We start from the raw sequence: 27142 nt of genomic DNA on the forward strand, positions 1-27142 counted from the left end.
AAGCACAGAGAGGTTAAATAACTTGCCCAAGGACACAAAATTCAGAAATCATACAAGCTGAATGGGACAGAGAACACTACAGCTGAACAAAGCTTAGTAAGATTTTAAAAAGAGCTAATTTCCTAAAACGGCTCTAAATTAACTTGAAATATAATAAACCTCACCACATACAATGAAACATAAACCTCATAACTTACTCAATACTCGCCACTAGGCTAGGCTGTCACCTGTTTCCAGGTCAGGTAGACACCACAGTTTTTCCAGCAGAGGCTGTTTCCCAACTCTGTTGCCCAAGGGCCCAGTGCTTCATCATAAGGTAATGCCTTGAGATGTCTTGAGAGCTGTGTCAGAGCAGCTATGCCTTGTAAGGTTTCACTATGTGATAACAATTTACCAGTGAAAAATATGAACAAAATGCTTCTTCTTGACTTGCTTTTAGTCTCTAATATAGTCTTTCATCACAATGATGGTAAGCCCCACTGCCAAATATATGTACAGATAATGAGGATTTGCCTGCTGGCAATTCAGTTAACAGATAATGAAGACACAAAGGCAAACACAAGTAAAAATAAGACTCAAAACAATGCAAGATAATTAGCAAAATACCTCTTCTAGTTCAGAGACAGCAAATACTACTTTTTCAAGAGTCTCTCCATGAATTTCAAGGAATCTCCTTACAGTGCCTAAAGAAAATAACAGAAAGATTATTAATAAATAATAATAAATGAGAAATTACTTATGTGTGAAGAAAAATCAGTCTAAGTTTTATTTTTGTAATGGATCACTCCTCCATTCGTTCAGGCCTGTACTCAATGACACCTTATCAGTAAGGCCTGCCCAGGCCACCCTATCTAACAACTCCTCCTTGATTTTGCTTTCCTCCACAGCAACTATTTTAGACATTTTGTGATGCTTCCTGTTTATTGTATATCCTCCCCCTCTGTTCCTGCCCCATCCAATAGAATGAAAGCTCCGCACAACAGCAAGAGTTTTCTTTTATTTACTGCTTTATTGCCAGTAAACAGTGGCTGGCCATAGAAGACGCTAACTCCAGACAATTCTCCCTTATCCAGTATATTCTTTCTGTTCTCTGAGGCCTCTCTCTCTGACCAGAATGGTCTAGCAAAAATGCCTTCCCATTCATCTGTTACAGTATTAGATGCCCTACTCAGCCCTTTTATTGTTGCTGTTCAGTCGCTCAAACGTGTCTGACTCTTTTGAGACCCCATGGACTGCAGCACACTAGGCCTCCCTGTCCATCACCATCTCCTAGAGTTTGCTCAAACTCATGTCCATTGAGTCAGTGATGCTATCTAACCATCTCATCCTCTGCTGCCCCCTTCTCCTTTGCCTTCAGTCTTTCCCTGCATCAGGGTCTTTTCTAAAGAGTCGGCTCTTCGCATCAGGTGGTCCTGTCAACATTCTATCAAACCAAAACTGAATCATTTTTTCTTCATTTCTATCTTATTCTTTCTCTAAACTTGTTAATAATGAGACCGAGTCGCCTTTTCTCAGTCCTTAACTTACCAGCAATTTCGTTCTAGATGCTCATGCCCCAACTTTTAAAAATGTCCTCTCCAGGTTCTGTCCTCCACATTTTTTGTTTTCTTTATATATATATATATCCTCTTGAGCTCACTAATTTGATGGTTAGATAGTGCTCCAAATGCTGATGGCTCCCAAATTTTTATATTGTTTTCTTTTTTAAATTGGAGCAAAGTTGCTTTATACTGCTATGTCAGTTCCTGCTGTCCAGTAAAGTGAATCCGCCGTATGTATATATAAATCCCTTCTTTTTTTTGGTTTCTCATTTAGGTCACCACAGAGCACTGAGTACAGTGTTATACAGTAGGTTCTCATTAGTTATCTATTTCATATATCAGTTCACTTCAGTTCAGTCACTCAGTCATGTTCGACTCTTTGTGACCCCATGAACCGCAGCACACCAGGCCTCCCTGTCCATTGCCAACTGCCACAGTCCACCCAAACCCATGTCCATTGAGTTGATGATGCCATCCAACCATCTTATCCTCTGTCGTCCCCTTCTCCTCCTGCCCTCAACCTTTCCCAGCATCAGGGTCTTTTCAAATGAGTCAATCCTTCACATCAGGTGGCCAAAGTATTGGAGTTTCAGCCTCAACATCAGTCCTTCCAATGAACACCCAGGACTGATCTCCTTGCAGTTCAAGGGACTCTCAAGAGTCTTCTCCAACACCACAGTTCAAAAGCATCAATTCTTTGGCGCTCAGCTTTCTTTATAGTCCAAATCTCACATCCATACATGACCATTGGAAAAACCATAGTCTTGACTAGACGGATCTTTGTTGACAAAGTAATGTCTCTGCTTTTGAATATGCGATCTAGATTGGTCATAACTTTCCTTCCAAGGAGTAAGCATCTTTTAATTTCATGGCTGCAATCACCATCTGCAGTGATTTTGGAGCCCAGAAAAACAGTCAGCCACTGTTTCCATCATTTCCCCATCTATCTGCCATGAAGTGATGGAACCAGATGCCATGATCTTAGTTTTCTGAATTTTGAGCTTTAAGCCAATTTCTTCCCTCTCCTCTTTCACTTTCATCAAGAGGCTCATTAGTTCTTCTTCACTTTCTACCATAAGGGTGGTATCATCTGCATATCTGAGGTTATTGATATTTCTCCCGGCAATCTTGATTCCAGCTTGTGCTTCTTCCAGCCCAGCGTTTCTCATGATGTACTCTGCATAGAAGTTAAATAAGCAGGGTGACAATATACAGCCTTGACGTACTCCTTTTCCTATTTGGAACCAGTCTGTTGTTCCATGTCCAGTTCTAACTGTTGCTTCCTGACCTGCATACAGATTTCTCAAGAGGCAGATCAGGTGGTCTGGTATTCCCATCTCTTTCAGAATTTTCCACAGTTTATTGTGGTCCACACAGTCAAAGGCTTTGGCATAGTCAATAAAGCAGAAATAGATGTTTTTCTGGAACTCTCTTGCTTTTTCGATGGTCCAGTGGATGTTGGCAATTTGATCTCTGGTTCCTCTGCGTTTTCTAAAGCCAGCTTGAACATCTGGAAGTTCACGGTTCACGTATTGCTGAAGCCTGGCTTGGAGAACTTTGAGCATTATTTTACTAGTGTGTTCAGATCAGATCAGATCAGATCAGTTGCTCAGTCGTGTCCGACTCTTTGTGACCCCATGAATCACAGCATGCCAGGCCTCCCTGTCCATCACCAGCTCCCGGAGTTCACTGAGACTCACGTCCATCGAGTCAGTGATGCCATCCAGCCATCTCATCCTCTGTCATCCCCTTCTCCTCTTGCCCCCAATCCCTCCCAGCATCAGAGTCTTTTCCAGTGAGTCAACTCTTTGCATGAGGTGGCCAAAAGTGCTGGAGTTTCAGCTTTAGCATCATTCCTTCCAAAGAAATCCCAGCGTGTTAGATGAGTGCAATTGTGCGGTAGTTTAAGCATTCTTTGGCATTGCCTTTCTTTGTGATTGGAATGAAAACTGACCTTTTCAGTCCTGTGGCCACTGCTGAGTTTTCCAAATTTGCTGGCATATTGAATGTAGCACTTTCACAGCATCGTCTTTCAGGATTTGAAATAGCTCCACTGGAATTCCATCACCTCCACTAGCTTTGTTCGTAGTGATGCGTCCTAAGGTCCACTTGACCTCACATTCCAGGATGTCTGGCTCTAGGTCAGTGATCACACCATTGTGATTATCTGGGTTGTGAAGATCTTTTTTGTACAGTTCTGTGTATTCTTGCCACCTCTTCTTAATATCTTCTGCTTGTATTCGGTCCATACCATTTCTGTCCTTTATTGAGCCCATCTTTGCATAAATGTTCCCTTGGTATCTCTAATTTTCTTGAAGAGATCTCTAGTCTTTCCCATTCTGTTGTTTTCTTCTATTTCTTTGCATTGATACCTGAGGAAGGCTTTCTTACCTCTCCTTGCTATTCTTTGGAACTCCCATTCAAATGGGAATATCTTTCCTTTTCTCCTTTGCTTTTCGCTTCCTGTCTTTTCACAGCTACTTGTAAGGCCTCCTCAGACAGCCATTTTGCTTTTTTTCGTTTCCTTTTCTTGGGCATGGTCTTGATCCCTGTCTCCTGTACAGTATCATGAACCTCTGTCCATAGTTCATCAGGCACTCTGTCTATCAGATCTAGTCCCTTAAATCTATTTCTCACTTCCACTGTATAATCATTAAGGATTTGATTTAGGTCATACCTGAATGATCTAGTGGTTTTCCCTACTTTCTTCAATTTCAGTCTGAATTTGGCAATAAGGAGTTCATGATCCGAGCCACTGTCAGATCCCGGTCTTGTTTTTGCTGACTGTACAGAGCTTCTCCATCTTTGGCTGCAAAGAATACAATCAATCTGATTTCGGTGTTGCCCATCTGGTGATGTCCACGTGTACAGTCTTCTCTTGTGTTGTTGGAAGAGGGTGTTTGCTATGATCAGTGTGTTCTTTTGGCAGAACTCTATTAGCCTTTGCCCTGCTTCATACATAGTGGTGTATGTATACATGTCAATACCAATTTCCCAATTCATCCCTTTCTATCCCCCAGCCAACACTATTTCCTCCTTGATATACGTGTTTGTTCTCTATACTCTGTTTAATGAACAAAAAAACCCTGAAATCCCTACTTGCCACCGTGACCTCAAACTCAACATGTCCAAACCTGATCCCAACAGGTCCAGACCTGACTTCCACTTCTCCCTACACTGTTGCTCCTTTACTGCACTCCTTATTTCAGTTATACAGCAACATCCAACCCCTCACCTAAGCTAGAATCCTGAATTTTCTTGACTCTTCCTTCATTTCTTCCTTCATCCTGTACTTTCAATGGGTTATTATGTACTTTATATTCTATTGCTAACATTTCTAACAGTCATTCCTGCTCTCTTCCAGCTGCTCTCAGTGTCTCAATGCTTACAAAAAGTTTGGCAATAAGCTCTCAACTGCTCTCTTGCTTCTCTTTTCCAAGCCTACATATTCACTGTCGCCCCTATGTTATCTTATGTTATCCACCTTGCTAAACATTTTTGATGGCTCCACACTGCTTACAGGTTAAGATCCAAAGGCCCCAGCATGGCTCTCCACATTGACCACTAACTACCCTTCCACCTCCACCCCTTAGTTCTATTTCCAACTACAGCATATGCTTCAGCCACTGGCTTCTTTGCTGGACTCAGAATACACCACTTGCTGTGATGTTCCCCTACTTCTGCTTTCATGGTCACCTTTGACTAGAATACCCTTTATCCACCATGACCCTCTCTTAGTGAACGCCTGCTCATTTCTCACTACCCAAAGACCATCTCCTTTGTAGATAACGCCATCCTTCCTTACGTTACCCCTGTAATTGTCTGAATAGCCCTCCTTGTGTGAACTTCTCGCAGCTGTTTATAGCTAGACTGTGAGCTTTCTAAATGTCAAGTAAACTTAACACTAATATTACTAAGGCCTACCACGCCTTAGGAATATGGCAAGTAATCATTCAAAAATAACTAACAACTGAAAGAACATTTTATGGCTCTGGTTACTGATGTAGTACAGCCTGCCTTGTTCACTACTGTACCTCGAGAACCTAACAGAGGAGACCCATTTGTTGAAGGACTGAACAAAACTTCCTAATTCTCTCTCCATCAGGTGACAAATTTCTCATCTCTCCCTCTGTTCTGCTTTAATAGTTAAAAAAAAAATTAAAAAAGGAATTTCTTCCACCCTAAATTCACTTTGACACCAAGTTTTAAAGTTTACATACAATAGTTTCCCAGCATAAAACCGTGGGATTTCCTTTGGAAGACAAAATACAACACTCACTAGTAACCAAATTGAATTCTTTCAACAGCAGAGTTCATTCAGAAAAGTAATTCTGTGAAAAGGAGTGAAAAAAAAGAGTGCTATCATGGCTCCCTGGTTTTAGTGGTCCACACCCAATCAGAATGCCATGTGCCTAACTTTTAGTAAAAACTCTTCAACGGGAGACCCCGGTTCGATTCCTGGGTCGGGAAGATCCGCTAGAGAAGGGACAGGCTACCTACTCCAGCAGTCTTGGGATTCCCTTGTAGCTCAGCCGGTAAGGAATCTGCCTGCAATGTGGGTAGACCTGAGTTTGATCCCTGGGTTGGGAAGATCCCCTGGAGAAGGGAAAGGCCACCCACTCAAGAATTCTGGCTGGAGAATTCCATGGACTGTATAGTCTATAGGGTTGCAAAGAGTTGGACACGACGAGCGACTTGCACTTTGACCATTCCCAACGGGTGAGAATCACATGTAGGACATTAAAATTTCCAACCTGGGAACACAGTAAAGACAACATCGTTGCCTTTTTTTCTCACCATTGTATTCTCTACCACACAGCACGGCTTAGAACACAGTAGTCACTCAGACTTCTGTTGAATGAGTAAATAACCTGATAAATTTATCTAAGTGCAGATGGTTCTTTAAGGTTTCTTCTGGAGAAAAACTAAACTGCACATGAACTAAGGAAAAATAAAAAAATAATGAGCCTTGGTACAACTATCAGGAAGACATTACTTAGACTTCAGATGAAATAAATTTCAATGATAGTTTAATAAGTGAGACAGCTTTTGGAACTAAGGACTTAAGAGTCACATCCTTAGATTTGTTTTTGGCCCGTATATGCTATAAAAGCCTAAAGGCCATTTATTTCCCAGATACTCAGAAAGCATTTGGGCAAAGAGCACAATTGGGTTTGTGTGTGTGAATATATTTTTTAATGAAATAGTATAGTTTTGCTATTAGATTTAAGTTGTAATAAGTCAAGTAGGTCTTCTAAAATACAGGTTAACCTGCTTATCTTAAAGCTTTACATTTCCTTTGTGCTAATTAAATCTCTGGAAGTTGTTTCACCAAAGTCCCTTATGCATATTTTTGATCTTTATCTGCTATTTCTACAATTACTGTTCAAAGCTGACTCCTTTATGGTACTGCATCAAGTAACTTTTCTGGGGGCCACAGAGCTAGAATTAGATTAGTAGAACTGGGACCAAAAACCAGTAGTCTTAATTAGTTTTTCAGAGCCTTTTCTACAAAATAATGGTGCCTCTCTTTAAATTCTAATCCACATGATTATTTCAGTAAAAAATGGAGACACAAAAGGTCTAACTCAAGCTATGAGATAGGGGCACAGGTTAAGTGAAACCAGAGACAGTTGAAACCTGCCAAAAGCCTTGCCAGGAAGAATTATATAGAGGCAGGAACTTTGCTTTGGTAAGGGATCACTGAGAATACATGCAGGCTAGCCATAACACAGTAGTTTCCCACCAAAGCAGTCCTAACTTGAGCATAATGAATTATGTAGTATAATACACAGGCTACTAGACTTGGGAGTCAGAGGCCTGGGTATATGTTCCAAGTCTGCATAACTCTAAGAACATGATAAATTTCTGAGCCTCTTTATTCGTAAAACAGATACTACACTATTTAAAGCTCAGGGTTGATGGAAGAAATAAAATGGAATTTCTTTATCCCTTTTTAAGATATGTATTTCTTCAGCAAGGACCATTTGTAAAGTACTAGAAATACACAGATGATAAAAAAAGATCTCTACTCCTCAAGAAGCTTAACGTAGGTATAATGTATATAAGCTGTAACTATAAAATATATAAATTTACTATAAAATCCTTGCATAAGAAGAATTTGTTTTCAAAATAACTAATCATTAAACACATTTAAGATTGAATATGCTCTCACTCTAAATTTTAGACATATAACCTAGTAATAGCAATAATAATTTCATACATTCACACACTTTTGTAATTTTTTGGTGAATATAAGACTTCCAGCTTTCCATCTTTAAATTCCAGACATAGAAAGGGGTTGTAAAATGATCTCGTATAGTATCCCTCCCAAATAAAATGATATTTAGCCTCAGTGTGAACATTCTAAATGACAAAAAATTCACTTAAAATACCTTTCTATTGCAGATAGTCCATCTCAGGTGGGACCAAATCTTCCTTGTCACTTGGTCTTAGACCTATCTTGTAAAGCTGAACGTCTTACCTACAACCTTTTTCAAGGATGTGTGAACTTCCTGAAAGAGCATGTAAATGTCCTACGTATGTACATTCCTCTGGGAAAGCGTCCACAGCTTTCTTTCATCAGGTGCTCACTGTAGTTTATGACGACTTCCAAAAAGGTTAAGAACTACTGCTCTAAAAATGTCACATAGAATAAGTCCACATGAGACTCCTTGAGATATCTGGGTACCATGCATGCTAAGAGCATGCTCTTCTCTAGGAGAAATACCACTAATGTTTCAGACTGTTTGCCCTCCAATCTGTCAGTCTCATGAGATATGACACGGAGAACTATATACAAAACTCGAGATGTGGTCTGAACCTGTATAAGACAGTAAGATCAGGGACTCCCTAGAGTATCATATTTTCACATAACATATATGACATTCTGACTCACAATTATTGAGTCTAGTCTTTTAAAAACCTAAAGGCAGGGTTTTATATTTAAATAGCACATGTGAAAGCTACTGTTTAAACTGCAAAGGGCTATATCAATCTGATATTATAAAATCTGTTTTGACATCATTGTTCCAATCTGCTAAGATTATTCTGAATTATGATTTGAATACCAAATGTGTCTCAGCTTGGTATCATTTTTCAAACTTAATAGGTAACTTTTCTAAGCCTTTATTCAAATGGATTAAAATGTCAAACCTAGAAAGTAAACTGAGAGCTCTGCAACCTGTCAATACAAACTTCCCTCCAGGGTGCCATGATCAGTTAATCAACAAACCTTCTTTAGCTATAACTATTTAACTAGTGATAAAAAGCTTTTCTTTTTAAATTCAATTTATGTACAGTATCCCCGATCCTACTTAGGAAATGTTATGCTAATTTATATAGTTTCTCCAACATTACTTACGAAGTGCTATGTGTGTTGCGTCCTCTAAAGGGTAACCCCGTTTTGCAGAGTTGATGACACAGAATCCAACAGAAGACATGGACTGCTCTCTGCAATCAAACAGAAAACACAAAAATTATACTACAAACCTTCAGAATAACTAAATAGAAAATGCAGCTTCATTTCTCTTTCCCTGTCCCTTCAACAAATCTGCCATAGTTAACCCAACTGCACTATATAATAATTATATTAATATATAACTTAACTGCACCATTTGGAGGAAATACATTCTGAGGAAAATGGGAACTAAGTGAAATGGGAACAGGTTAAATTCTCAAGTCGCCTAAATCCATTCCTTTTATTCTGTCGAGTTTGAGAAGATGATGAATTCTACTTTCAGGGTCCTCCTAAATTGTCTAAATTCCTCAAAATTTGACTTTCAAAGCTGGGTTTCATTTTAAAACAGGGCCTTTAACAATATATGGCATGCTATGTCTAGGAATTGAGTTAGCCGTACTTTGCCAGCTGGAGTACGTTTCTGTAGCAGCTGTACAGGGAGCTCTCAGCGGCGGTGCGATAGCGGCTCTTGTATTTAGGTCCCACCGTATGAATGATGAACCGGGCAGCTAGATTAAATCCTTTGGTTAATTTTGCTTCACCAGTCCGGCAACCTAGGAATAATGGAGAATATGTAAGTCATGGAGTAGTTAGGAAAAACAACAACAACAAACCAACAGAACAATGCATGAAACAGAGAAAGTATTAAGAACTTTGAGAAATTTCAGTTAAAAATATGGACTGAACACAAACATCTCTAATCACCAAATGACAGTAAAGCAATACAATAGGTATAAAAACAGAGACAAAGAGGGTGGGAGAGAACATGAAGCAGAAAAAAACACCATCAAAATTTTGGAAGGAATAAAGTCAGTGGACTAGAAGCAACTGATTAAGTAAAGCAGAGAAACCTAACTGCTTGCAGAAATGGGATGACCAGTATGAAGCAAACTGGTGTGCTCGGCAAGGCAGTGTTGGAGAGAAGACAGACTGGTCTGATTCAAATCCTGAATCTACCATGTTCCTGCTGTGACACTTTGGACAAAGGTTTGGCCTCCAATTTCCTATATAAGAGAGACACTAATAGTACTTACTTCACAGGATTAAATGAGTTATTAATCTATGCAAAGTGAATTCAGAAATTAGCTATTAATATTATTGTTGTTGTTATTACTGAAGAACACTAAAAAGGCTCAGAAATTGGAGGTCCTAAGAACTTCTAAAGACTATAAGGTGAAGTGGGACTAAGAAGAGTCTGAGTTAAAAGTCTGTATAAAAACATTTAATCTGCAGCAACCTCTCCCTCAGCCAGCACAGCGAGGTGATGATTTCTTTACCACCACAGCAACAGGAAGGTTTATTCTCAGGAGATACTGAAGTAGAGAGTTTCTGGACTCCAGAACCCCAGGCACGGCTGAAAAGATGGGATTTCATTAAAGTGTTATACTCAAGAGTAATAGCTCCAGATCTCTGCTCCTAACTGGCTTCTAACACAGACATTCATGCTTATACCCCTGGAAGATTCTCTTTCAGGAAACTAAGAGGCTCAAGCCAAAGGGCCTACAGATTCTGATAAATTAGGGATGGTTCCTCAATGAAACAGCAGGGTTCCTGCTGAAGCAGATGGTGGATCTCCATCTGCTTCTAGATCCACCAAGCAATTAACGATCCCTGCCTATGCACACCGGAGAAGGCAATGGCACCCCACTCCAGTACTCTTGCCTGGAAAATCCCATGGATGGAGGAGCCTGGTGGGTTGCAGTCCATGGGGTTGCACAGAGTTGGACACGACTGAAGTGACTTAGCAGCAGCAGCAGCAGCAGCAGTCTATGCACACAAAGCTTCCCAGTAGCTTCTCAATTCTTCCCTGCTCAGTAAGCTGACACTTGATCACCAGAAGTGAGGAAATGTTTCTGTTGTTGTTCAGTTATTAAGCCGTGTCCAACTCTTCACGACCCCATGGACTGCAGCGAGCCAGGCTCCTCTGTCTTCCACTATCTCCCAGAGCTTGCTCAAATCCATGTCCATTGCATTGGTGTTGCTATCTAACTATCTCATCCTCTGCTGTCCCCTTCTCCTTTTGCCTTCAACTTTCCCAGCATCAGGGTCTTTTCCAATGAGTTGGCTCTTTGCATCAGGTGGCCAAAGCATTAGAGTTTCAACTTCAGCATCAGTCCTTCCAATGAATATTCAGGATTGATTTCCATTAGGATGGACTGGTCTGATCTTCCTGCAGTCCAAGGGACTCTCAAGAGTCTTCCTTCTCCAGCACCACAATTCAAAAGCATCAATTCTTCTTTGATGTTTCTTTGATCAACTCTCAGCCTTCTTTAGGGTCCAACTCTCACACCTGTACAATGCTACTGGAAAAACCATAGCTCTGAATATAGTGATCTTTGTCGGCAAAGTGATGTCTTTGCTTTTTAACACACTGACCAAGTCTGCATAGCTTTTCTTCCAAGGAGCACATGTTTTTTAATTTCATGGCTGCAGTCATCATCCACAGAGATTTTGGAGGCCAAGAAAATAAAATCTGTCACTGTTTCCACTTTTCCTCTTCTATTTGCCATGAAGTGATGGAACCAGAAGCCACGATCTTAGTTTTCTTAATGCTGAGATTCAAGACAGCTTTTTCATTCTCCTCTTTCACCCTCATCAAGAAGCTTTTTAGTTTCTCTTCCCTTTTTGTCATCAGAGTACCATGTGCCTATCTGAGGTTGTTGATATTTCTCCCAGCAATCTTGATTCCAGCTTGTGATTCATCCAGCTTGGTATTTCACATGACATACTAAGCCTCTCACAAATGGAGCAGAGAAAAGGCAGAGGACAAATGCTAAAAAAAAATAAAAGACAACGTTGGGACATCCTTGGTGGTTCAGTAGTTAAGAATTTGCTTTCCAATGCAGGGGAGAGTGATTTGATCCCTGGTCAGGGAACTAAGATCCCACATGCCATGGAGCAACTATGCCCACATGCCACAACTACTGAGCCCACGCGCCACAACGAGAAGCCCTTGCACCACAACTAGAGAAAGCCCATGCGCCACGACAAAGACTCAGTGCAGCCACGAAAAAAAAAAGACAATATTGGGAAGGAAAATTAAAAAGAGAGCAAAAAAACTCCCAACACCGTAATTACTGCTCTTGGAGAGAGAAAGAAAACATAGTACATCTGAAAACAAAAGTACAAGGTTATATTTAAAAAAAGAAATATTCAGAGAACAGGAAAAGGCATTTATCTAACTGTTATAGCTAAGTGACAAATATGACAGCAGGCGTAAAAAGTTCAATAGACAAGTTAAACCTAAAGTTGAGGAAATCTACCAGAAAATAAACAGATGGAAGACAAGAGGCAACAGATATAAAACTTGGAAGATGAAACGGGAGGTACAGATTCAATCAGGTTTCTTCAAAGACAGAACAGAGAATACAGCGGGAAGAAAATTATTAAACAAACAAAACAAGAAATTTCCCCTAATGGAAAGATGTAAGTTTCTAGACTCAAAGAGCATATGGAATAACCAAACTAGACCACACCACATCACTTAAATTACAATAAAAGAACATCAGAAATAAAGATGAGATCATAAAAGTTTCCAGAAAAGAAACCAGTAACATACAAAGAATCTGGAATAATAACATCACATTTTTCAATAGCAATAATGAAAACCGATAACAATGGAGCAATGCCTTCAAAGTCTGGAAAATAATTTCTAACCTAGAATTTTATTTCCACCCAAACTACCAATTAAGTTTGAAGGTAGAAATAAGACCTCAATAGTTTTGTCCCCTTTCACCTTTCCCACAAATCTTACGGTGGATTTACTCACAAAAATGAAGGATTACATCAGAGAAAGGCAAGTGATGTTACTGGTTTTATTATTACAGCTTCATAGTACAGTTTGAAATCAGGAAGTATGTTGCCGCAACCTCTGCTCTTCTTTCTTAAGATTTGTTTGGCTATTTGGAGTCATTTGTAGTCCCGTAAATTTTAGAACTGTTTTATCTATTTCTGTGAAAAATACCATGGGAGTTTGGATAGGGATTGTACTGAACCTATAGATGGCTTTGAGTAGAAATTAAAAATATTAAAGTAACAATTTTACTTCTTTTGGATTTGGATGCCTTTTGTTTCATTTTCTTGTCTAACTGTTCTGGCTATGTTGAGGCATGTTTCCTCTACATCAAATATTTTGAGAATTTTTATCATGAAAGAGGTGTTGAATTTTGTCAAATGCTTTTTCTTCATCTGTTGGAAGGATGATATAATTAAACTGCCGATGTGTTTGGTTTGCAACTATCTTGTTGAGAGTTTTTTTATCTATACTTATCAGGGATATAGGCCTATATTTTTCTTTTCTTGTAGTTTCCTCGTCTGGCTTTGTTTTCAGGCCTTGTAAAACAAGTCTGGAAGTATGTACTCCTGAACTTTTTGACTGAGTTTGAAAAGAATTGAAATTAATTCTTCTCTCTCTCTCTCTATATATATGGTATAATTCACCAGGGAAGCCACCAGGTCATGGGTAATCTTTGTTGGGAGGTTTTGATTGCTGATTTAAACTCCTTACTTTTTTCGTCCATTCAGATTTTCTATTGCATCATGGTTTAGTCTTGGTAGATTGTATGTTCACTAGGAAGTTATGTTTTTTCTAGCTTATCCAATATATTGGCAAATAACTGTTCATACTAGTCTCTTATAATCCTTTGTCTTTCTATAGTATTAGCTGTAATATCGCCACTTGCATTTAGAATTTTGTTTGAGTCCTCTTTCCCTCTTTGGTTAGTCTGGATAAACATTTCTCCTTTTTTAATTTTTATTTTTTTAGTTTTAAGTCAACTCTTTATTGCTTTTTTTCAACTGTTTATTTTCTAATTTTTATTTCTGCTCTAATATGTGTTTCCTTCCCCCTTTGATAATTATAGGTTTAGACTGATTTTTTTTTTTCTAATTCCTTGAGGCCTAAAATTAGGCTGTTTGAGATTGTCTTCCTCTTCAGTTCAGTTCAGTCGCTCAGTCATGTCTGAATCTTTGCGACCCCTTGAACTGCAGCACACCAGGCCTCCCTGTCCATTATCAACTCCCAGAGTTTACCCAAACTCATGTCCATTGAGTCGGTGATGCCATCCTGCCATCTCATCCTCTGTCGTCCCCTTTTCTTCCTGCCCTCAATCTTTCCCAGCACCAGGGTCTTTTCAAATGAGTCAGCTCTTTGCATCAGGTGGCCAAAGTACTGGAGTTTCAGCTTCAACATCAGTCCTTCCAACGAACACCCAGGACTGATCTCCTTTATGATGGACTGGTTGGATCTCTTTGCAGTCCAAGGGACTGAATTTGGCAATAAGGAGTTCATGATCTGAACCCCAGTTCAGCTCCCAGTCTTGTTTTTGCCGACTGTATAGAGCTTCTCTATCTTCGGCTACAAAGAATATCTGATTTCGGTGTTGACCATCTGGTGATGTCCATGTGTAGTCTTCTCTTGTGTTGCTGAAGAGGGTGTTTGCTATGATCAGTGCATTCTCTTGGCAAAACTCTATTAGCCTTTGCCCTGCTTCATTCTGTACTCCAAGGCCAAATTTGCCTGTTGACTTCCTACTTTTGCATTCCAGTTCCCTATAATGAAAAGGACATCTTTTGGGGGTGTTAGTTCTAAAAGGTCTTATAGGTCTTCATAGAACCATTCAGCTTCTTCTCTTCTCTTACTGTAGGCATTTATTGCTATAAATTTCTCTTATAATTGGGTTTAAAAAATTTTTTGACATCCCATAAGTTTGGCATGTTTTATTTTCCTTGTCTCAAGATAGCCTCCTTACTAGTCTTCTGTGTGGATGATTTATCCAGTGTTAAAAGTAGGGTACTGATGTCCTCAATTATTACTGTATTGCTATCTTATTTCTCCATTCAGTTCTATTAATATTTCTCTTCGATACATAGGTGCTTCAATGCTGGGTGCATACATATTTACAACTGTTATATCTTCTTGATGAACTGATCCCTTTACCACCATATAGTGACATCTGTCTCTTCTGACCAATTCTGACAGAAAGTCTATTTTATACAATATAAGTACAGCCACTCCTACTCTCTCTTGGTTTCCATTTGCAAGGATTATCTTTTTTTAGTCTCTTCACTTCCAGCCTGTATGTGTCATTTAAGCTAAAGTGAATCTCTGGTAAACAGCATATTGTTGGAATTTTTTTTAGTCCTTCAGCTACTCTGTGTCTTTTAGTTGGAGAATTTAGTCCTTCTGCATTTAAAATTATTACTAATAGGTAATTATTGTCATTCTGTTAACTGTTTGATGGTTTTTTCAGTCCTTTACCCTTCAGTCCTCTCTTACTGTATTGCTTTTTTTTTTTTTTAACTAGTATGCTTTGATTTTGTTCTCTTTATCTTTTGTGTATCTATTGTTACCTTTTGTGTATCTATCATAGGTTTTTTCTTTGTAGTTATCATGAGGATTACATCAAACATCTTATAGATTTAATTGTCTATTTTTGCTGATAACAAACCTTCACTTGTGATGTTACAAAAAGATGCATTTGATACTGTTGGTGTTTTCAGTAGAAATGATGCATTATCACCTCTGAGTCTCTAAGTTAAAATCCCAAGGAATGTCTATTCATTTATTTATTAGCTACTGAAAGGATGCCTTTACTGTTCTTGGTATTGGGAACACAGAGGACAGTAAGACATGCAGTTCCTGTCCTCATGGAGTTCAAAGTTTGATGGGGACATAATCATTACATAAACAATTCATAAAATTATAATTAAGAGCTCCAAGACAAGTACTGCAGGCTGGAAGCATATACCATGGATAGAATGATCAATTCTGAAGAAAAGAAAACAGTGCTTTCAGGAAGAGATGTAAGCAAAGACTTCAGAATTAAGACAGAACACTAGTACATGCAAAATTGAAAAGGAGCTGGGTGACAAGGCAACGGGAGATCAGTTTAGTTCCAGCACATTGAGGAAGGTAAAAGGGGACCTGGAAGTGAGTGAGTAAGATCTTGCAAGCCCCTGGAGACCAGTATAAGGAGTCAGGATTTTATTTTAAGCACAATGAGAGGCCACTAAATGGTTTGAAGCAGGGGAGCAATAAGAAGGGATTTACAATTTAAAAAGAAAATACTTCCTGTATGTGGAAAACAGATTTAAGAAAAGAATGGATGTAGGGAGACCAGTTGGGAGGAAGGCGATGACTATAATCCAGATGGGGATGATGGCAGCACAGGCTGGGATGAAGGCAGTGGTAACATAGAGAGATTCAAGGTTGATTTAGGGCTTAAAGACAGACATATGGGGAAAAAGAAAGAGCAAGTGTTAACCCTAAAGACTTTTGCATGACAAATGCGGTGGTTGATGATAGTGCCATTTTACTATTAGGTGAGATAGCAAATTCTCACCTAAGAAAAGCTGTTAGATTGAGCTTTCCCATTCTGAACTTGGGTGATTAATGTTTTAAACTTACTGCAATACTTTTATATTCATCCCTGTCAATTTTTTCCATTTTTTGGCTCATACTTCAAGGCAATGGCACCCCACTCCAGTACTCTTGCCTGGAAAATCCCATGGACAGAGGAGCCTGGTGGGCTGCAGTCCATGGGGTCGTTAAGAGTTGGACACGACTGAGCGACTTCACTTTCACTTTTCACTTTGATGCATTGGAGAAGGAAATGGCAACCCTCTCCAGTGTTCTTGCCTGGAGAATCCCAGGGACAGGGGAGCCTGGTGGGCTGCCGTCTATGGGGCTGCACAGAGTCGGACACGACTGAAGCGACTTAGCAGGAGCAGCACTTAATATCCATTACATAATTTATTCTTCATGATAATTTTTTTCCATTTTCAAATATTCACTGAGCTCTCGTTATGTGTCAGGAACTGAGGTAGGGATTGTTATCAGGGACTACTATCATCATCCCCCTTTTAGAGATAAGGAAACAGGCACAGAGGCAAATTAACTGGTCTTAAGTCACATAGTTCGTCAAGGACAGAGTTATAATATGAACCCCAGCTTGAAGACTCTCCAAAGATATGCTGCTAAAAATTGAGTTTTTATTTTGTAAACTTAAATTTCGTTATTTTATTTTTTTAAAAGTCGTAAGTCCAGATTTAAGGTGTGAGAATATGCGCGCGCGCGCGCGCACACACACACACACACACACACACACACACACAGGCCATCAGGAATTTTTCCAGACCAGTTTCTGTTACTCTTTTCAAAGAACTTCTCAGCTTTATCCCTAATACATTTTGTAATTTCTACATGTTTTTCATAGCATCATGCTTTTAGTTAAATTGAGGGCTTTTTCCCCCACTTCTCCCCTCCCGGTTAAAGTTTAGTGTCTTGATCAGATAGATTATTTAACTCTTCTCTCTCTATCCCTTCTTTCATGGTCAACATTATAAATGTCTTGTTCAAATTCTAATATCTTTATTAGGTTAGAAACCAATTGTCAGTGTTAAGTGGCAGAGGTCTAAGAAATGAAGACTTTTATAGAGAAGGGATTTGTTGTTTACATTTTAAGAAAAATTGCTTTATTTCATAAATATTTTTTATAAAATGGGATGACTAAATTTCACAATATTCTCTTTGCACTCAAATAACAATAACAAAAAGTTGCCAGGTTGGCAAGTTAAGAAAATAAATGCAAATAAAGTAAACAAGATTCCTCCTATTTCCAATTCCAAAGAAATATTCCAAGAATAACATTCTGGTTAAAACATACAAACAAAAACAGCAAGTACAGAATTAACCCAGAATGTATTTGCTCTTAAAATGCACTTGTGGTTTTTTGCCAGTAATTCAATTTCATTACAGAAGTGCAATACTCTTATGTCCAGGAGGTATATAAAAATTTCTCTGTCAATATCAAAACTCAATAAAAAAAGCTTCAGTTTAGACAGAGCATAGTTGTTTTATAAGGCTTATCAGTGCAAGACAATATACAGTCAAGAAAATGTTACCAAAGATCTAACCTGCTATGACAACTGTCATTTTAAAATTCAGGAACACGAGAGAGTTTTACTGAGTAAAAGTCTCAGCATTCAGTTTCTAACACATTGTGGGTTTATCAGAGGCTGTAATTGAGCAACACCAACAGAGCTAAATCTACTTAGAATGACACTATACTTCTTCAAACATCAAAATATATGCTTCCTAAGCACTAACAGACCTAAGAAAGTTCACTTGCCTCTAAGTTTCTGGAGGTCCTCCTTCAAATCAGGCCCTGCAAGCATGAAGATACTCTCTGACACAGGATTCTTATCCGTGAGACTTTCATTGCTGGTATTCACAATAGCTGTACAGTTCAGTAATGCCACATCTCCTTTCCTGAGGAAACAATAATTAAGAGCAAGTGTAGGGAAGAGGAGGCAGATGAGAATGTTAGTTTCTGATTCTTTCAAAACATTCTGTCTTCAATGCCTTCACAACATTGGTTTTACTAGTTCACAAACTTAAGCAATAGTAAAAAGTTGTTCCTAATTCAGAAAGGCTAATAAGGCATCTCAGATAGATCCTGAATGAAAAGTGCTACAAATGTGAAACCCATAAAGCTATCATGTCATTCCTTGGCTTCTTCCATATGCCTGTTACATTGCAACACAAGTCTTACAGAGCTGAAAGTAGGTGGTTTTTAGAGTTTAAACATAGCAACATTATTCATAATAGCCAAAAAGTGGAAACAACCCAAGTGTCCATCAACTATTGAACTGATAAACTAAATGTGGTATACCCATGCGATGGAATATTACTTGGCCATAAAAAGGATTAAATTACTGATTCATACTACAACATAGATGAATCTTAAGAACATTATGCTACATCACAATTGATTCCATTTATATTAAATGTCCAGAATAGGCAAATCTAGAGATAAAAAGTAGATTAGTGGTTGACTGGAGCAGAGAGTTGGGGGTGGGTACATTTATTTACTAGCTCACAAAATTGAGCAATAGTAAAAAAGTTGTTCCTGACTCAGAAAGGCTAATTCTTGAATACAACTGCTAAAACCTCAAAACTCACAAAACCATTATGCCATTCTTTTCCTTCTTTCTTAAGAGATGTGTATAAGACAGGGAGTGACAGCTAATGGGTACAGGACTTTGGGTTGATGAAAACTGTCCATGGTGATGGTTGTACAACTTTGTGAATGTACTGAAAACCACTGACTTGTACAATCTAAATTAGTGAATTGTATAATATATGAATTGGGGGTTCCCAGCTGCCTCAGTGGGTAAAGAATGTACCTGCGATGCAGGAGATGTGAGTTCAATCCCTGGATTGGGAAGATTGCTTGGAGGAGGGCATGACAACCCACTCCAGTATTCTTGCCTGGAAAATCCCATGAACAGAAGAGCCTGGTGGACTAGAGTCCATAGGACTGCAAGGAGTCAGACATGACTGAAGTGACTGAGCATGCATGCATGATATATGAATTCCATCTCAATGAAGGTTTTTTAAAAACAGCTTTTTATAAACAGAAGTGTACTATTACTACCAATACATGCAACAATATAGCTCAATTCTCAAATAATTATTCTGAATGAAAGAAGTCAGACTAAAAAAAAAAGGATGTGATTCCATTTCTAGAAAATGCAAACTAATCTAGAGTGACAAAAAGATGAATGGTTGCTTGGGGATGTAGAAGCAGGGAGGAGCAGGAGAAAGGGATTACCAAGAGATACACAAAAAACTTTTGGGGGTGATAAATATATTCACTATCTTGATTCTGATGACTGGTTCACAGGTGTATGCATGTCAAAATTTACCAAGCTGTACACTTTAAGTGAAGTTTATTGTATATCACTTATGTCTCTATAAAGCTGTAAATGTATATGAAAAGTAATATTTCAATAATGAGAGGTTTTACAAAAAGAGTTTAGAAAAAAACTATGAAAAAAAGAATTTAGAAGAAATTATCAGAGTATTATATCACGATATGATTTAAACAAGGAATTACCAAAGAACCACTTTTCCATTGATATCCTTATTATAAAGAAAAGGTGATCTAATAGTCTCTTCCTGGTATGTTTCAGCTGCAATCTCAGAAGCATTTAACTGATCTTCACAAGAGTTGCCCCAGCTTGGCAGTGTATCCACATCCACAAACTGGGAAGGTGCACCCAAGGGATCCATGGAATGGAAACTTCAGCTTGTCTTTTCCCAAATTTCTCAGCAATTCAATATTCACTGGGGACTTTAGCTTGAGAGAAAAGAAAGAATCATTTTAATAGAGAAGCACAGATACTACTTCACTTCTATTAGAGCAAAAAACAAAACTCTACTGTGAAATGCTCCAATAGGATATTGTGTGATTACAGTCACTTACATAGTCCCTTAAAAAATCAAATGTACAACAATGAATTACTACAGTTTTTTAAATACAGAAAGAGAGATTATTTAAACATAAATTATTTTCCAAGAATTAGTCATTTAAATAATCACATGTCCCACCAGTTCTACTTTCCAGAAACACAGGACTATTCACTCAACTTTCTTTGAGTGTCTGCTACTGGCAGGGTGAGGGGAGTGTTAGATGTTGCAAGAGATACAGAGACACATATTATGTACAACTTAGAGAGTTCAGTCTAACCTGGAGACTGAGAAGCAGGGAGGTTACTGAAATCAGGTAGTAAGAAATAACAAAGGTCTCAACTATGTAGAGAAGGAGGAGGAGAGGAAAGCATAGATTTGTGAGGCAACATACGAAGGAAGCCTTAACAGGATCTGATGATTTAGAGAATACAGGGTATGAGACACTGATGAGGTAGGAGGTTGGTTGTAGAGAAATGTAGAAATTAAAAAAGAAGAGTGACAGGAAGACACACAGCGTCAAGTACCACAGAGAGCTCACGGGAAATTTAACATGAGAAAAGGATATTTCATTTGCCAATAAGTCAAACAGCTGTTTCAGTAAAACGGTACACTCACTCATTCAATAAATCTCTGGAAGCATCTGTTAGGTGTCAAGCATTGTTTTAGTCACTGGGGACATAAGAATAAGATACAGCAGTCCCTGCTAAGCAGTCCCTTAGAGAGCTCGTGCTTCCCTGAAAGGACATGAAAAACAAGCAAGCAAGCAAGCAGGTATCTAACAGAATGGCTGGAGGCAATAAGTATTATGAGGAAAAGGTGATATTTGAGCAGAGAGCTAAAGTGAGAGAGCAAGCCATGTAAAGCTCTAGGGGCGTGTGCCAGACCAAGGCAATAGCAAGTACAAAGGCCAAAAGGGCAGGAGGGAAGGTACTCTGTTCCAGGAAAAGTGTGGAGGCTGGTCTGGGTTAGAGTAGAATGAGCTAGATAGTGAGTAGCAGGTGATGAAACTTGCTGAGCAAGGAGAGGTCAGATGAATCAGTCTATAAGTCATGATAAGAGGTTTAGATCTTGACACAAATAAGGGCACGCTATTAGAAGATCCCTATAAAGATAATGATTAATATAAATAATATTTGAAAAGATTACTCTAGCTACAGTGAAACTGAGTGGGGGCAAGAGTAAATGCAGAGACCGGGAGAAAACAAGTGGAGTAATCCAGGTGAGACGGTGATGAAGGTGGTAAGGAATGGTTAGAATTGGATGAATTTTCAAGACGGAGTCAACAAGACCTTCTAAATGCACCTGAGGGGTGAGGGAAAAGAACAAAGATTACTCTTAGATATCCTGCTTGAGCAGTCAAATAGATGGTAATGCTATTTACAGAGAAAGAGAAGACTGGAGTAGGTTGCAGGTGCAGTAATAATCAAGGTCTTTTTTTCCTTATGTTTCTGCATGTGTTAGGTTTGAAATGCCCATATATACTCAAGTATTTGTATCAGACATGCAGTTGGTTACCTGAGGCTAGAGCTCAAAGAAGAAATCAGGTTAAATTTGTAAAATCGGAGGTCTCAGCATATAGATGCTATTTAAACCTATGGGAACTGGGCAAGACCACAGAGACAGAGAATGCAAATAAAGAAAAGACCCAAGGACTCAGTCCTAAGGCAGAATTTGGAGGTTGGAAAAGAAGAAAAGTGAAAAAGAGAGAGAGAGAGAGAAAAGGATTGATAAGAATGGAAGAAAGATCTGGAAAAGTGTGGTAACATAAAAGCTAAGTGAAGAAAACAACTTTAGATGGGATGCTCAAGAAGGATCATCCAGGGTTAAATGCTACTGAAAGATGGAGGAATAGGACTAAAAATTAGTGCATTTGGTAAGTGAAAGATTGCTGGTAACACTGTACATACAGGAGAGCAGACAGATGATGAGGGAATGACAGTTGGTGTGTGAACTTCCTGAGGAGTTTTTCTGTATGATCCTAATGTTCGTTAAGAGTTAAGGAAAACAAGCATGCCCCTCTATACCTAATTTCTTGATGTTTCTTGCTCAGAGACATGGGATACTAATTGGGATGAACTACAGATCTGATACAATATTCTAATTCCTGTACCAACACTGTGTGGGAGGAAATGTGTTCCTTTATATAACAATCTCAGAAAAGTCTTGCAGATTAGGAAAGTAGTGAAAGTGTTTGTCACTCAGCTGTGTGTGACAGCTGGAGAATACTGGAGTGGGTAGCCACTCCCTTCTCTAGTACATCTTCCTGACTCAGGGACTGACCCCAGGTCTCTCGCACTGCAGGCAGATTCTTTACATCTGAGCCACCAGGGAAGCCCAATTTTGTATCAGAGGATTATTCTCATTTAAGTACTGCTTTGATGTTATTTTGAAATAAAGAAACAAATTCTATCTAGAAGTTGATGTTCAGTCCTGTCCAATCAGCCTTTGAAACTAGAATGTGTGTTTTTGTATGTGTGTGTTCAGTCATGTCCAACTCTTTGCAGCCCCGTGGACTGTAGCCTGCCAGGCTCCTCTGTACATGGAATTTTCCAGGAAGGAATACTGGAGTAGGTTGCCATTTCCTACTCCAGAGGAAACTAGAGGCAACCACAAGTCCTGTTGATCTGTTCACAAGTATTCAGCCTGGAACTGGACAACTGAATAGAGTAAATGTGAAGGCTACATTCACCGTCTATGGCTGAACTGCTTTCAGTTCAACGCAAAGACACCCTGTAGAAATTCATACTTTCCCAACATTATCCAGATTTTTGGTGACTGACTCATGCTGAAACTTAACCAAAATATTTAAAAATCCATTAAAAATTTACTTTCATTTTGCAAACTTGAACATCAAATTACAGGACAAAACCACTTACTTTAAAATAACTTTTTTCTCCAATTCTAAGTAATAATCACTCATCAGTTCAGTTCAGTTGCTAAGTCGTGTCCGACTCTGTGTGACCCCATAGACGGCAGCCCACCAGGCTCCCCTGTCCCCAGGATTCTCCAGGCAAGAACACTGGAGTGGGTTGCCATTTCCTTCTCCAATGCATGAAAGTGAAAAGGGAAAGTGAAGTCGCTCAGTCATATCACTCATAGAACACTTGAAAAATACCAAAAAGGGGAGAAAAAACTTTCAAAATCTGATGTAGTTCCTACTTTTTTTCTATGATAGGTACATATAATACAATTTGAATCCAGTTTATTTAGTATTTTAAGGTAAAAATTTCCAGATGAAATTGCACTTTGAGGTAGAAGTAGGCTGGTAAAAGCTTGGGCTCTGGGGCTTCCCTGGTGGCTCAGATGGTAAATAATCTGCCTGCAATGCGGGAGACCTGGGTTTGATCCCTGGCTGGGAAGATCCCTTGGAGAAGGGAATAGCTACCCACTCCAGTATTCTTGTCTAGAGAATTTCATGGATAGAGGAGCCTGGTGGGCTACAGTCCACGGGGTCACAAAGAGTTGGACATGATTGACTAACACTTCAGACTTCTGTTATCAGGCCTGAGTTTGGGTCTAAGACCTACCACCTAATAATTTCATGATCATTGACTCTGAAGCAGAGTTTTCTTATTTCTAAAAGAGTCAGAATGACAGTTCTTTTGAGGATTAAACGATTATCATCTGTAAAATTGCACAGCAGACCACCTGGCACAAAGCGAGGCACAATAAATGCTGCGTGTTATAACCTTTCAGTCAATATGAAAATCACCTGCACCATTGTTGAGATACAGATGCTTTCACATGTAGCAAAGATCAAGACGCTGTCAAAGATTCCCTAACGAGCACCAGATAAACCAGACACAAACTGCTGAACTAAGATACACTGTTATTTGTCTGCCCTTGTAATGATTCCTTAATCCCTAAAACACCTAGATCAACCCAACATCTGTTTTCTCTGATTCTGCTCCTGTGCCACTAGGGAAAGAAAAATCACAAAGTATTCTCTCTGCTGTCAAAACAAATGCATGTTTTCTTGTGTCAGCTGGGCCCTCCATCAACACTGAGAGAAAATTGTTTGAGTCATTCTTGGATGACTGTGCTACTCCACACAGCATCCGTGGTAGACAGCCTTCAAGATGTCTTTCAAGGATACCTGCTTTCTGATATGAATGCCCCTGTGTAGACCTCTTCCTTATGAATAAGGCTGGCCAATGTACCCAACTGGATATTGCAGAAACGACAGCTTGTGACTTTCAAGGATGGGTCATAAAAGATACTGTGGCTTCCGCCATGCTCATTTGGACTGCCTGTTCTGGGGAAGTACGCTCTCGTGATCTGGGGACACACTCATGCAGCTCATGAAAAGGCCCCTGTGTGGAGAAACTGAGTTCCTGCCAACCACCACCACCAACTGCCAGACACAAGAATGAATCACCTTGCATCCTCCAGCCCCAGCTGACATCTTGACCACAACCTCATGAGAAATGCTGAGCCAGAGCCACACAACTAATCAACTTTTGAATTCCTGACCCATAAAAACTGTGAGGTAATAAATGCTTATTTGCCTATTATGTCCCAGGCATTCATTCATTCAAGCACTATTAAGTGCTGAGTCTCTAGTGGAAAAGACAGCCCCACAAAAATCGCACAAACTTATAATCATAGCAATAAATACATATTGCTACAACAAAGAAGGGGAGGCTCTTTAGGCTGAAGAAGCAGAGAATGTCTCTTCCAGAAAGTGAGAGTTGAGACCAAAAGTAGCAGAAGAGTTCTAGAGACAGCAGAAAGCGGACATCTGGGAGCCCCGCAGGTACCAAAGGTACCAAAAAGGTACCAAAAAGCCTAAGACACTAAAACAAAAGAAGGCCACTATGGAAGGTATGAGCCATGAGGTACCAGATCTGTTAGAAATATGCTTTCTAATCTTTACAATAATCCCACAAAGTAGGTATTCAGTTCAGTTGCTCAGTTGTGTCCAACTCTTTGCGACCCCATGAATCACAGCACGCCAGGCCTCCTTATCCATCACCAGCTCCCAGAGTCTACCCAAACCCATGTTCATCGAGTCGGTGATGCCATCCAGCCATCTCATCCTCTGTCATCCCCTTCTCCCCCTGCCCCCAATCCTTCCCAGCTTTAGGGTCTTTTCCAATCAGTCAACTCTTCGCATGAGGTAGCCAAAGTATTGGAGTTTCAGCTTCAACATCAGTCCTTCCAATGAACACCGAGGACTGATCTCCTTTAGGATGGACTGGTTGGATCTCTTTGCAGTCCAAGGGACTCTCAAGAGTCTTCTCCAACACCACAGTTCAAAAGAACTCTTATTTTACAATGAGGGCCTCAAGAACCAGAGATTCAATTACCAGCTCAAGGTAACAGAACTAGTAAGCAGTACCTTGGGATCCAGATGGAAGACCAGTTAACAATAAAACCCATGCCATTTCCATTACATCATACCACATTGCCTCCCTTCTTTTCCTGATGCTCTGAGAAAAGAGAAGTCATTGTTCAAATTACCTTCTCTACAAATCAAAATGTCTCTATCTTCATTCACTCTTTTCAACTTGCAAGGGATTTTCAGTGTATTTCACACTTTTAAGCTTGCCAAATCACCTTCATTTAAGCCTTTTACTGCACCTGACTAGATCTCCTCTAAGGGAAGGTAATAACATCGAGTTTCCCTTCACAACATCTGATTCTCCTTCCCCTGAGTCTCCTACTCCAATTTTTTTTTCTAACCCCATTTCTTCAGAATACCAACAAACTCCACATTTCCCCATTTAACTTTTTAAGAGTAGTCTGTTTCACAGCTCTAAATTCTTTTCCTCCATGTACTTAACCCACTGCAGTTCTGCTTCCATCTTTGTAACACTAAACCTGCTTCTTCAAGGTCAACAATAATTCTCCAAATGTCAAGTTCAAGAGCTAATTAAATTTTAGCTGCACCTGCTATTTATTATTCCCTTCTTGAAACTCTATTATCTTCTTTGATAGTACACTTTGGTGGTTCTCCTATATCTCCAACCACATCTTGTCAGTATAATATAAACAAGTAGTAAGAAATATTCAGAGCTCTTACTGTAGGGCAAAGTTTAATGGCATTATATGAAAGTATCATGGTATTTAACAAAGGGTGAATTCTTTTTCAGTTCCGTCTCTAAACAGAAACATATTTTTCTCATTAAAAAGAGATTTAAATCCCCCCTTCCCTCACCACACACACCTTGGCAATAAAGCAAATGGAGCAGCAAAGCCAAGCTAGTCAGGACAAACTGATCCCTGATCCTTCAGGAACAGGGGTTCTTAACATTCTTGGGATCATAGACCCCTTTGAGAAAGATAAACACCCTTTTACCAAACTGTGAGTACATGAGCTCATACAAGCACTGATCTGGAAATAAATCTGAGGGGTTTTCCAGACTCAATTAGTAATCCCACTGATAAAAGAATACAGAGTGCTCAGGTGATGGAAAGAGGAGAGAAAGGCTAAAACAATCTATAGCTGTATACAGAACTTCAGAGGGCTTCCCAGCTGGCGCAGTGGTAAAGAATCCATGTGCCAGTGCAGGAGACACAGGTTTGATCCCTGGGTCAGGAAGATCCCCTGGAGTAGGAAATGGCAACCCACTCTAGTATTCTTGCCTGGAAAATTCCATGGACAGAGGAGCCTGGTGGGCTACAGTCTATAGTGTCTCAAAGAGTCAGACATTACTGAGCACACACACACATACAGAATTTTGGAAAGCATTAAAGAAGAGGGGGACTTTCTACTGAAAATCAATTGATCATTTCTGTATTTTAAACAGGTTCATAAGCAAACACAAAACCTTAGTAAAAAGGCTCCTGAAGCAAGACTTTTATGTCCCAGAATCTGAAAGTTTACCTAGAACAAACAGAAGATTCCAGAATCAGACCTACTTCCTTAGCCATACTATCTTA

The 27142-nt window shown here is 39.3% G+C and overlaps 1 protein-coding gene across 9 annotated transcripts in view; it reads right to left on the reverse strand.

Moving 5' to 3' along the window:
* The window catches only part of GDAP2 (ganglioside induced differentiation associated protein 2), a 79472-nt gene that overhangs the window by 49311 nt on the left and 3019 nt on the right, over nt 1-27142 (reverse strand). For all 9 annotated transcript variants that reach the window (XR_015160806.1, XM_086392117.1, XM_086392115.1 and 6 more), the window contains exons 2-6: nt 19902-20144; nt 18132-18271; nt 9401-9554; nt 8905-8993; nt 607-683 (exon numbers count right to left, since the gene is read on the reverse strand). Coding sequence is in view for 8 of the 9 variants with exons in the window: in XM_086392117.1 (XP_086248243.1) it covers nt 607-683; nt 8905-8993; nt 9401-9554; nt 18132-18271; nt 19902-20077 (636 nt within the window). In the remaining variant the exon portion in view is untranslated. The remainder of the gene's footprint in view (nt 1-606; nt 684-8904; nt 8994-9400; nt 9555-18131; nt 18272-19901; nt 20145-27142) is intronic.

Source organism: Bos grunniens, chromosome 3 (assembly GCF_055505025.1).
Source record: "Bos grunniens cultivar Pamir isolate PY7600 chromosome 3, Bosgru_T2T1.0, whole genome shotgun sequence".
NCBI lineage: Eukaryota > Metazoa > Chordata > Mammalia > Artiodactyla > Bovidae > Bos > Bos grunniens.